The sequence below is a fragment of the Lontra canadensis genome, unplaced genomic scaffold (assembly GCF_010015895.1).
Source record: "Lontra canadensis isolate GAN:19392208 unplaced genomic scaffold, GSC_riverotter_1.0 scaffold38, whole genome shotgun sequence".
NCBI lineage: Eukaryota > Metazoa > Chordata > Mammalia > Carnivora > Mustelidae > Lontra > Lontra canadensis.
The window spans coordinates 16,372,661-16,385,288 of record NW_022631032.1 but is presented as its reverse complement, the minus strand read 5'-3'; the positions used below and the strand labels follow the sequence as shown (position 1 = coordinate 16,385,288).

General features: G+C 42.6%; 1 protein-coding gene across 6 annotated transcripts in view; it reads left to right on the top strand.

The window, feature by feature from the left end:
• Positions 1–12,628, top strand: part of NEK11 (NIMA related kinase 11) — a 241,161-nt gene that overhangs the window by 190,622 nt on the left and 37,911 nt on the right. For 5 of the 6 annotated variants that reach the window (XM_032869712.1, XM_032869713.1, XM_032869714.1 and 2 more), the window contains one exon: positions 4,023–4,119. The exons of the other annotated variant lie outside the window; for it this stretch is intronic. In XM_032869712.1, coding sequence (XP_032725603.1) covers positions 4,023–4,119 — 97 coding nt within the window. The remainder of the gene's footprint in view (positions 1–4,022; positions 4,120–12,628) is intronic. 6 annotated transcript variants of the gene reach the window in all.

The window sequence follows — 12,628 nt, the reverse complement described above, 5'->3', positions numbered from 1 at the left end:
ACTTACTGTGTCAAAACTCACTCATTGAAAAATATGCCCACTTCCCAGGACCCTCACAGGACATGATACAGGGAAGCCGCTCAGCACAGGGCCTGGCACTTGTCTACTAAAACGGGGCTAACCGTCACTATTGTTTTTTTTAATGATGAATTGGGATGAATTTGGATAGAAATTAAATTTTTAAAAGACCATGAACTAAGTACCGAAATACAAGTCCTCCACCAGAGACAGGAAGGTACAGGGACTAAGGATGGAAAGCTGAGGTGAGCTGTGGATCTATGGGACCCAGGAAAGGAGAACGGGAGAGAGCTGCCCGTGACAGGGCTCAGAAGAGAGAGAGGAGAATTTGAGGGAGACAGACCCTTGGCTCAATGACTCGAGGGAAGAGCATAGTTGATTTAAAAGGAAACTCACCAGAACCGCCAAGTGGCATCTGTTTGCAGCTATGTTTCCCTAATGCGACAGGTTCTACCTCTTCCAGGGAAGGATGGGGATGGAGGAAGGAAGCGAGAACTCGAAATCTTCCATGTTACATTTCCTGTCACCACGTTCTTTTCAAAATGTCTGGACCCTCCATTTTAAGATGGACCCATAGTCTGAACCAGGAGCACAGTGGAATTCTCCATGGCATGATCATAGTCACCCTCCCTTTATTCTAATGGGGTCACAGTCCCCTTGTAAGGAACACACAGCCCACGCAGTGAGTGGGTAGAAGGAAGAAGGACATGGTTGCCATTTGATCCCCTGCTCTTCTCTGGCTTGAGGCTGAAGTCAAAGCCACTTAACACCTACCATAGGGCTTTCCCCAGAGGCGCACCCTAGTCAAACATCTTCAGAACTCACCCCTGGTGGAATAGACTGGCCAGTTCTATTGTTCTCGTAGAAAATTTGTGAATCCATACATGCACCTAGCATTACGTGTCTTGCATATATGTACTATTTCCAAGGCCATGAACCTTCTGTTGAAATTAATTAAAAAACTATTAATTTTAGAAAATCACAAGGATTAAGGACTCATCTACTTTTTAAGTCTGAGAAAGCAGAGCTCTGGAACTGGAGCTTCACGGGCCTGCAACCAGTGCGGTTGCTTGGTGTCCCAGACTCAGGAGGAGGGCTTTGCACTTGGCGTTTAGTAAAATCCCTAATAATTTTACCTTCGGATTTGTGGTTTTATGAGTGAAGTCTAATGGGACAATGGAACCTATGCTGGGGGCTTGAAGCCTCACTTGTATGTTGCCTCCAGGCACCCCCCTTTGGGAAAGTTCACCACCACCCACTCCCTAACTACTGGGCCCCACCACCCTCCATTCCCTATGGGGGCCTGTGCACAGATAGGAGGGATCAGGGGCTGGTGGGGCCCTTGAGCCCCTGCAAGGGTCTTCACCCTCCTTGCGAGTATCTGTCCCTGTTCCTGAGGAAGAATATTAAATGCCCCATAAAAAACAGGTCCACAGGGATGCCTGGGTGGCTCAGTTGGTTAAGCGACTGCCTTTGGTTCAGGTCATGATCCTGGAATCCCGGGATGGAGTGCCACATCGGGCTGCCTGCTCGGCAGGGAGTCTGCTTCTCCCTCTGACCCTTCCCCTTCTCATGCTCGCTCTCTCATTCTCTCTCTCTCAAATAAGTAAATAAAATCTTTAAAAAAAAAACATAATGTCCTAGTTTCTTAAAAAAAAAAAAAAAGTCCACAGAGAGAAACAGAAGAAAGAAATCAGCTTTTCTCTTGCCTTTTGAAACGGGGGCCTTGCACTGTCATTCAGCTATGGGCCCCACACATTAGGTAACTAGCCCACCTAGAGCCTTGTCAAAAAGTGTCCCGAGGACTAACAGCATTGGTATCAGTTGGAAGCTTGTTTGCAATGCAGAATTCCAGGTCCTACCCACACTTACTAAGGCAGAATCTACATTTTTAACAAGATCTCTAGGTGATTCAGATGGCATTGAAGTTTGAAAGCAGGGGTCTAGAACACACTCGGATTCGGTGACTCTGGGATTCATCTAATAAGCTGAAGTTTATGATTATAGTGTAGTCATTTTTATTGTGATTGCTAAATGTGTTGCCCTTCTCTTTGACATAAAGCAACTGCTATTCATGGTGAAAGGTGGGATGGAGAGGGAAAAGCCTGGCCAATAAGAAAAACTATAAAAGGAATTGCTCTGAGCACCAGGCTTTGCCAGCCCTGGTGCTTGAAATGTTATTTGCCCTGTTTTCTACTCTTGGGCTCAAGGCTTAACATCTTTCCCAGCAATGCTGACAGCCCTACTGAGGGGCATCGTGGCCACATTAGAATAAACTGCAGCTCTCCTGAAAATTTCTTTGGCCTTTATTTGCATTAAGTCTTCAGGACTCACCAGCTTTCTGGAAGAGAAGGGAAAGCAGTGCCTTCTTTTCAGTCTTGGCAGAACTGGTTTTTGAGCTTGCCTTTTACTGGGCATGGCGTGTTTATTGTTTTAGTAACTTCTCAGGATCTAGGAAAGATGATTATAAAAAGCAACCAACAAGAACATGAAACGAACCCTCTATGCCACCTCTCCTCCTCACAAAAGCTTTCCTTGGGGAAAAGCAGCTGTCCTGGCCAGAGCTAGTGGGAGGGGAAAGCTGAAGTAAAGCTTCTATCTGAGGCCAGGGAAGGCTGAGCAGGTCTCTGTGTAGAAGGGGTAATCTCCAGGAGTGAGGAGAAGGGGAGCAATCACTCACTGGCACTTGTGTCTTAAAGTGGGACCATAACTGGTAATGTACCAGGAAGAGCAGGGTGTTTATTTAACTATGTGTGAAGGCGCCCTTTATAGAATTCATACCTGTCAATCCAGTCCCTCCACATCTAGGGGTAGAGGCTGAGAAAAGATCAGAGATTCTGACAAAGAGTTAAATAGGAGAGTATTCATCTCAACGACAGCCGGAAGAGCGAGCGGTTCAAAGTGAGATGCATGCCCTCCAGGGGGGTGTACAAAAGAAAGATATATTTGAAGAATATTAGAATTTGCATTTAACTTTTCAAAAAAATATAAGAAGAAAGCTTTGCTAATATGTAATATGGGAACTGGCTGTCACTTCCTCATTTGGTCCCTAAATCAGTCACGTGTTACAAGAAATCGGGTGGGAAGAGTGGGAATGTCCCAACATGGGTCCCTTCTGGGACATAGCAACTATGTGGATAGAACTTATAAATGAATATTAGGCCATTCCATGTTTTTTTTTTCTCCTGATGGAGTATGAGGCACCTGGTGGGGGGTATAAGGAATGTACAGGCAGATTCTGCCCCAGCTCCAGGAAAGAGGTTATGCAAACCCTACTCTGGAGGACCCCAGCCCTTGCTCAGGGGCCCACATTGGCTTCTTAATGGAAAATCGTGTGGTTTCACTTGATGGACTATTTCCTTCCCTAAGGTTCCAACATGCCTTGTAAGAGCCTCCGGGGTTTATCAGTAGAAGCTGGAGCTCTCTCAGCAGATTTCACTAACACTGCAGTTCTCATTAGTAATGTTTTACCTCACGAACCCAGTTTTGACCTTCTGCTGCATTCTGCGGAAGTTCATGGCTGTAGGTGAACGCCCCCAGTCAGCATCTTGTTTTCCATTGCAAAAAAGCAATGCTGAGATGTGGGATTAAGATAAAGGGAAAACTAAGAAGAAAAACTGTCTCAGCCATCTGAGCCAATACCACACCTGCTGAAAGTGACTGCCAAGGGCTCCTGAGGAACGCTGGCTTTGCCATCAGTGCGTTTCCCTGCGAGTTTGCTAATATAAAGCCCATCTTTTAAATAATGGTGTTCTATTTAAATAATCCTTTTGGAGAGAGGCTTGGTCCTAGAATTCCTTGTGTGTATTAAAACTATAAATAATCTTGTCATTAGGCATAATTCTCCTTAATGTTCATGTCATAATTGAATTAATCTCCAATTAATGTAGCCTTACCTAGTAGCAAAGGTGGATTAACTTCTGTTTTCTGATTGCCCTTGAATGCTGCCTCCAAGTTGCTGGAGTGCTGATGATGTCAGTAAGTGCTGTGCATTGATTTTTCAGATACAAGGACCGTCACCAGCACAGCTGCAGACGTGTCCCCGAGACCAATGGTGTTCAACAGCCCAGCAGCCAGGAGCAAGATGAAACACATGAGGGAGTAAGTTGCATGTCACCTGAGCCCTAGGAGAGTGGAGTGTGAGCCCTATTGACATAGAGTGTGATCCTATCATGTAACGCTATTCCACTTGGTCTTGAAAATAATAGCTGTGCTTTTATAGAAGTGAAGGTGAATGGAATGTGTAAAAAAAAAAAATCAGTTGGAAAGGGCTGCATCTGTGTGGAAAACTCAAACTTAAAAATATTAGAAGAAAGCTTTGTCTGACTGTGTACCCACCCCTCCCCCAAATTCATATGTTGAAATCCTAATCTCCAGAGGAGATGGTATGAGTAGTTTGCATTTGGAAAGTGCATAAATCATCACGCCTCATGAATGGGATTAGTGCCTTATAGCGCAGGTTCCAGAGAGTTCCCCAGCCACTTCTGCCATGTGAAGACACAGGGAGGAGGTGCTGGCTTTGAACCAGGAAGAGCGGAAGGGGCGGCCCTCACCAGAAGGCAAGCATGTGGGTGCTTTGATCTTGGACTTCCCAGCCTCCATAGCTGTGAGCAACACATTTCTGTTGTTGAAAAGCTACCCAGTCTATGGTATTTTACAGCAGCCCTAAAGAATAAAGACAGCCACCTGTTACAGACTTCTTGGCAAAGGAGAAATACCCAGCCTCCTAGTCTAAATTTTCCTGTACAATTCATGTCTCTAGATCAGTGGTTGGCAAATTCTCTCTGCAGGGGGTTAGATAGTAAATAGTTTAGGCTCTGTGGGCTGTAGGGTTTCTGTTACAGTTACTTAACTCTGCTATTGTTACACAAAAGCAAGCTTAGGGGCCCTTAAGTGGCTCAGTGGGTTAATGGTCTGCCTTCGGCTCAGGTCATGATCTCAGAGTCCCAGGACTCTGAGGTAGCCTCAGATCTGGCTCCCTCCTCAGCAGGGAGTCTGCTTCTCCCTTTCCCTCTGCCCCTATCCCTGCTTGTGTGTGTGCTCTCTCTCTCTCTCTCAAGTAAATAAATAAGTAAATAAAATCTTTAAAAAAAAAGAAGAAGCCCTAGACAACATATAATTACATAAGCATGGCTGTGCTTAAAAAAAATTATTTTAGACTGAAATTTGAATTTTGTGTAATTTTCAGTTATCACAAAATATTATTTTGATTTTTTTCAACCACTTAAAAATGTAAAAACAATTCTTAGCTCACAAGATGTAAAAAAATAGGTGGCAGGCCGGAGATTTGGTCTGTGGGCTCTATAGTTTGAAGACCCCTCCTCAGATGTCCCAAATCAGAAACTTTTTTTCTAAAATTGACTTCCTGTGTTGGTGGTGCTCATGCACAGTTACAGAAGTTTGGCAAGTATTATGTTTCAGTCAATTTGTGTTTATATTGCTCTTGCAACACCATACATCACCATACGGGTTCATGTTTGAAAGCAAAGGAGAAAAAAGTGCTGAAAATTATTTCTAAACCTAAAGCTGGTAATGTGTTCACATGCTTATTGTTTCAAGTCCTGCTTCTGTCTGAGTGGCCCCCTAGTAACCGAGTTACCATGGCAACAAGTGACGCCCAGGAGCTGGAAGTGAAAGGGGGTTTGGACTAAACTTTCTTGCCTCTGCTTCCTTCCACTTTTCCTTGCTCAGAGGAGATTATGGAGAAGGCTTTGTTAATCTCCCAGTGGATAATCTTCAAAGAAAAGCTACTTAACTATTTTGCCCTTAAAATTTAATAATGTGGTATTGTGGGATTTTTGATCTAAGACTTCATTAATTTTGCAGAGTACATAACATCCCATTTGCTAGCATATTATGAAATGCTTTAAATAATTAAAATGAAAGTAGTTCTGGCAAAATAAATGACAAAGATATGTTCTAGCAATTTCAGCCCTGGTAATTTTTTTTTCCCTTCCTTGTTGCTTGACTGAATTTGAATTTGACCAGGTATTTTCTGGCTCATGTTTTAATGTAGAGTTTGGGTTCTTTCCCCATGGTTGGTATTGCTTCTTTGGCAGAATAATCTGCCATCCCCTCATACCCCACGTCACAAAGCCCTGTACCATTCCAGAAAAGACAAAAAGGAAATTGAAGCCACAGGGCTGAGTATCTTTTGAGGATGTTATGCTTCCTGTTCTAAGACTTAGAACACAGCCAGAAGAGAGGGGATCTTGCCATTGTTTCGCATTCTTTGCCCAGTAATGTACTGTGTGCTCTGCGTGTGGACAACTGTTGGGACATAAAGAGTAATGAATGACCTGTATCCCAAGGAACTTATAAGGCAGACAAAGCACTAAACTTCAAGGTGGAAAGCTAAATGACAACACAATGGTTTTGTAATATGAGATCACAGTTCAGAAGAGCCTCCAAGAGGGACCATGCCCATGTGTCAAATGGAGCAGATGGTGAGAGCTTTGAGGTCAGAAAGGGGAAGTCAGGGAGGCCTCTGGGAGAAGAAGAACTTGGCTTTGTCCTTAAGAGAGAGGTGGAATTTGGAAAGGTAAATAGAAGGGAAGGAAGGCTGGAAGCCAACAGATTTGGAGTCCAAGTCATGGCTTCACCAGTAAATGGCTTTTGACCTTAGGCAAGTAATTTTCAAAGGTTCTGTTTCCTCATCTGCAAAATGGTCACAGTTGGGTCCCTGGGAAGGTAGACTCGGAGGTGGGGATTACTGTGCGGGAGATTTGTGAGGGAGTGTTCATGAGGCCGCCACATGTAGCAAGGAGGGGAACGAAGGGCCTGGGCACAGGGACACATCAGGCTGTGACACGGTCTCACTGGAGGCTTCAGTGGACCCTACAGAGAGCTCTGAAGCAGGGATGGCCCCATAGAACCCTCCTGAACTGGGGCTAGAAGGCCAGGCCTCTACAGCCCTAAGTCAACAGGCACTGGATGTGGGCTGTCCTGGGAAGGGACTGTGACTCAGCAAGACATTCTTCCACCAAGGTTCTCCACCAGTGGTACCCCCAGTGGCTGGAAAGTACCTGCAATGCCTGCTGTGATGAGTAAGTGATGTAATGCAGAGAAAACTGATACATACAAGAGGCCTTCTTGAGGAAAAGTCAAGTATTCAGTATCTATCATTAAGGAGTAGAGAAGATCACTTTTTATTCAAAAGAATATAAGGAAGGAAATAAAAGGGATATATTTTAGGGATACTGGCTGTATCAGGTTAATCATGTTAATTTTTTTAAAATTGGTTTTGAGGGGCATCTGAGTGGCTAAGTTGGTTAAGCGACTGCCTTCGGCTCTGATCATGATCCCAGAGTCCTGTGATCAAGTCCCATGTCGGGCTCCTAACTCCATGGAGAGTCTGCTTCTCCCTCTGACCTTCTTCCCGCTCATGCTCTCTCTCACTTTCTCTCTCTCAAATAAATAAATAAAATCTTTAAAAGAAAAACAAAAAAAATTGATTTTGAAAAAGATTAAGCCTATAGAAATGTTGAATGAATAGCATGATAAATACTGACATGTGCTTCACCTAGATTCACCGGTTGGTAACATTTTACTACATTTGCATAATCTCTTCATATCTATCTATATAATGTAGACATACATTTATACATTAATATAATTGTTATTGTTACTGTGACATTTGGGAATAAATTTTTTTCATCATGATTTTTCACACCTAAATATTTACATGTGAAACTCCTAAGAATGGGGACATTCTCATATATAACCTCAGTCAATGATTAAAATTAAGATATTTCAAATCAATATATATTATATAATATACTAATCAACATTCAGATTTCACAGATTGACCAAATAATGTCCTTTATAGCAATTTTTTTTCTGATCCGGGATACAAGCCAGTTTCACACATTTCTTTTTTTTTTTTTTAAGATTTTTTTTTTTTAATTTATTTGACAAACGGAGATCACAAGTAGACAGAGAGGCAGGCAGAGAGAGAGGAGGAAGCAGGCTCCCTGCTGAGCAGAGAGCCCGATGCGGGACCCGATCCCAGGACTCTGGGATCATGACTTGAGCCGAAGGCAGAGGCTTTAACCCACTGAGCCACCCAGGCGCCCCCAGTTTCACACATTTCATATAGTTGTTTTGTGTCTTTGGTATCATTTACTCTGAAACAGTTCCTTAGTCTTTTTTATCTTTCATGACATTTTTGAAGAGTACAGGTGGCTTATTTTGTTGGCTATCCCTCAATTTGGGTTTGTCTCATATTCCTTTATGATTAGATCTAGGTTTTACATTTTGTATGATATTCTATATAAGTGATTCTGTGTCCTTCTGAATTTTTTTTAAAGATTTATTTATTTGAGAGGGAATTAGAGTGGAGTGTGGGGAGAGGAGCAGAGGGAGAAGGAGAGAGAATCCCAAACAGACTCCATACTGAGTGCAAGCCTAATGTGGGTCTCAGTCTCACCACCCGAGGTCAGGACCTGAGCCAAAACCAAGAGTCAAATGCTCAGCTGACAGCACCACCCAGGCACTCCTCCTTCTGAATTTTTAAAAAATTTACTTTGGGAACTTGCAGACATACAAAAGTAGTCACAATAGTATAGTTAATCCCAATGGACTCATCAGTCAGCCCAACAATTATCAACCTTGCTTTATCTACTCCCAACTATTCTCCCATGTTGAGTCCCATTCACCATATCTTGTCATCTGTTTATTTTTCAGTAATATGTGAATTTTTTTAATTTTTTATTTTTATTAACATACAATGTAGTATTTGCCCCAGGGGTACAGGTCTGTGAATCATCAGTCTTACATAATTCACAGTGCTCACCATAGCACATACCCTCCCTAGTGTCCATCACCCAGCCACGCTATCCCTACCACCCCCCCCAACCCCAGCAATCCTCAGTTTGTTTCGTGAGATTAAGAGTCTCTTATGGTTTGTCTCCCTCCCGATCCCATCTGGTTTCATTTTTTTCCCTCTCTTCCCCCAACAACCCCCTGTCATGCCTCTCAAATTCCTCATATCAGGGAGATCATATGACAATGGTCTTTCTCTGATTGACTTACTTCACTCAGCAGTAATATGTGATTTTGAACTTGCTATTTAACATCTCCCTTTTGGGACGTACATGAGGCATTTCAGACTCAGGATGTCCAAAACCGAACTTCCCTCCCCAAACTGCTCCTCCACAGCCTTCCCCATCTTTAGAAAAGGAAGGTAAGATCTAGGGTAGAACAAACCTTCCGGCTCAGTTATCAGTGCCCCTCCAGGTTTACTGTGTGATGATTTAAGGGTACCAGGCCAGTGGCTTCATCATCTCCTACCGTGAGAAAGCGAAGCTCTGTAAGGAAATTGGGGAGCAACACATGTGGTGATCCTAACACCATGTTTCTTCAAGTTCTCCCAAATGGGAGACCCTGAGGCTTAGTGAGCATGCACATATGCAGTGCCAGACATAGAGCAGACCCTAGCATAGTGGTCAGGTGGGGGAAGGTATGGGGCAGAGAGACAGCAGCTGCTTGAGTTTATATCCCTTCTTATTATTACTAGTGTGCATCCTTGGACAAATTAACCAGCCTCCTTGTGCCTGAGAGTTCTCCTCCGTAAAGAAGAGCCAATAATGGTTCCTGCTACATGGGGTTGTTGTGAGGTGATGTCCTGTTGAGATTATGAATGCATGACTTGCACTTAGGATACTTCACATCACATAGTAAGTGCTCAATAAATGATAGCTCATAAGATTCTCAATATACATGTGGTTACTTCCTCTTGAAAAGCCCCAAGTGAAGTATCTGAAGGCATTGGCATGTGTTACTCTGCTAAGTGATGTTTTATACTTTAGGGCATTTGTGAGCGAAGAAGCTGTGAAGATATTTATATAGTGGTTTTGGTGTGTTTTTTTTTTTTTAAGCATGCAAAAAGAAGCGTCAGTTCTTTGAGAAAGTGTCATGAAGTTGTTGAATATAAAACCAGCCCTTTACCATTATGCTCCAGCACTCAGTTTCCTGTCACAGCTACTTCTTACTCCTGCTAGGAGACCACTCCACAGATGAAACTCCCTGCTGGAGCCACAGGCAGTGCTGGGCTCCCAGCAGCTGTGAGGTGGTACCACTCATAGTCCGCAGAATCTCAAGAGTTCAGCATTGACTTCCTTTCTGACTAAGTAATTTCCATGCACATTTGAAGAGAGGTTTTCTTCATATATGGAAGGATGGATGATGGATGGTTGGATGGAATGGCCTTTGTGGCTTCATAGGCCACTGTGGCTTCATGGGCCTCCTGAAGCTTGTACCCTCAGGGCAGGGATTTTTGGATTTTTGTTGACAAGTTTTCTTTACAACCATTAGCTGGATTTGATTCCAGGCCTGGCTAGAGAATGGTCCAGTTGTTCAGCTTCCAGCTCTGAGGATAGTAAGTGACACTGTTGTGGAAAGGACCAGTCCTTTAACACACACAGGCCAAGATGATGTATCATGTCACAAAGGTGTTTTTCAACATGAATGAATAGTTCTCCTGGCCTTTATATATCAAGTAATATGACTAGTGTCCTCAGCTTTGCTGCTTAAAGTGTGCTCCATAGACCAAAGCATTGACATCACTTAGAAGCTTCTGAGAAATGCGGAATCTCTGCCCTCAACCCCTCCTAAATTAGAATGTGCATTTTAGTAAGTTCTTTGGAAATTCATATACATATTAAAATTTGAGAAGCACTAAATCCAAAGGATTTCACCCTGGGGGGAGTTTGTTACCAGAGTATGAATTAGGATCAATCTTAATAAAAGCCAAATATAACATAAAAATATATTTATGCTTTTAAAGCATCAGTTTTTTAGACTTTTACTTGTGTCCTATTTACTTTATTAAGGAAGGTATAACTTATATTTAATAAAGCTCACCTTTTTTAGTATACGGTTCTATGAAATTTGACAAATGTGAACAAGAAAATTCACTTTTTTAGTATATAGTATATATAGTATATATACTATATAGTTCTATCAATTTTAATAAGTGCATATAGTCATATAACCATCACCACAGTCGAGATTATGGAACATTTTCTCTAGAAGATTTTAGAACTTCCAAAAATTCCTTGTGCTTCCTCTTTGTAACCTATCTCTCCCGTCATTGTCCTGTCATGTAACCCATCTCCCCATTGATCCATTTTCAGTTGCTATAGTTTTAGCTTTTCCAGAATATCATAGAAATGAGCTCATCACTTAGCATCATAGGCCCCCATTGTAACTGGATCGTAGTTGTGGATATGGATCTAGATCTATGAATAGTTATATGCTAGACCCTTTTAGTAGTTCTGACTTCCTTTGTTCCCCCTTAGAATTGCCACAAGGAGAGCCAGGTTTAGGGGATACTTTCACACACCTCATGAGCAGTTGTCCTGAAGGTTTATGGACCCACTAAACCTGCTATTAGAGAGACTCACTACCCAGGATATTCTGTAGATGAACATCCGGTTTCCTTGTCAGGGACTTGTCAGGTTCTTGCAGTGGCCAAGAGACCTTAATGCCTGGGACCCATGGGGGAAGGGTGGACTCTATTGTCCTGTCCAGTGGGACAAATTCTATGGATGGGAGACACCTCACTAAAACTCAGCCTGAGAATAGTCATCCATGGAGAAAGCCTAATGTTCTTAGGGAGCTTCTGAGCGCATTTTCCCGTTGGAAGGTCAATGCCCTGAAAAACATCTGGGCCCTAAGAAATGTTCTTGATGAGAAGGATGGCAGCTCTTTGTAACCACAACTCTCTACATTGGCAATTCGTGCACAGGACACAGGAAGACAAAATATTTGCCTATGTGGACATATGTCTCCTCTTTGGGAAATACAGTGATACATGTATCAGGCTTCTTGAAGTTGTCCACAGCTCACTGACGCTCTGGGGGTTTTTTGAGGCCTTCCCCCCCCCCCCCCCGTTTCATTTTAGTTCTTATGGCTCTGTCTTCAGCTTACCTAGTCTTTTCCTCTGCAGTGTCTGATGTGTTAATCCCAATCAGTGTATTTTTCACCTGAGATGTTGAAGTTTTCTTCTCTAGAAGTTTGGTTTGAATCTTTAAATATATATATCTATCTTTCATGTCATTGATTAACATTGTCAATTTTTCCTCTAGCCACTTGAACAAGTAGAATACAGTTAAATCATTTTAATGTCCTCATCTGCTAATTCTAATGTCTGTGTCATTTCTCAGTTGGTTTCGATTGACTGATTTTTTTTCTCCTAAATGTAGGTAATATCTCTCTACTTCCTGGTATTCCAGGTCATGTTTGACTATGTCTGGCATTGTGAATTTTCCTTTGTTGGTGCTGGTTATTTTTGTATTCCAACAAGCAGTCTTGAACTTTGTTTTAGGATTCAGTCAAGTTCTGGGAAACAGTTTGATACACTTGGGTCTTACTTCTGAGCTTTGTCTTGTAGGACCGCGGCAGCTTTTAGCCATGGCTGATCACTGCCCGTTATTGAGGTGAGACCCTTCTTTATACTCTACCTAATGGCCAGTGAATTGTCAGGTTTAATAACAAGGGACAATTTGGCAGGTGTGAAGAGGCACTATTCCTGGCCCTGTGTGAGCTCCAGGTACTTTTCTCTTTTTAACTCTTCTGCATGGTTCTTTCCTTCGCCTCAGTAATTTCG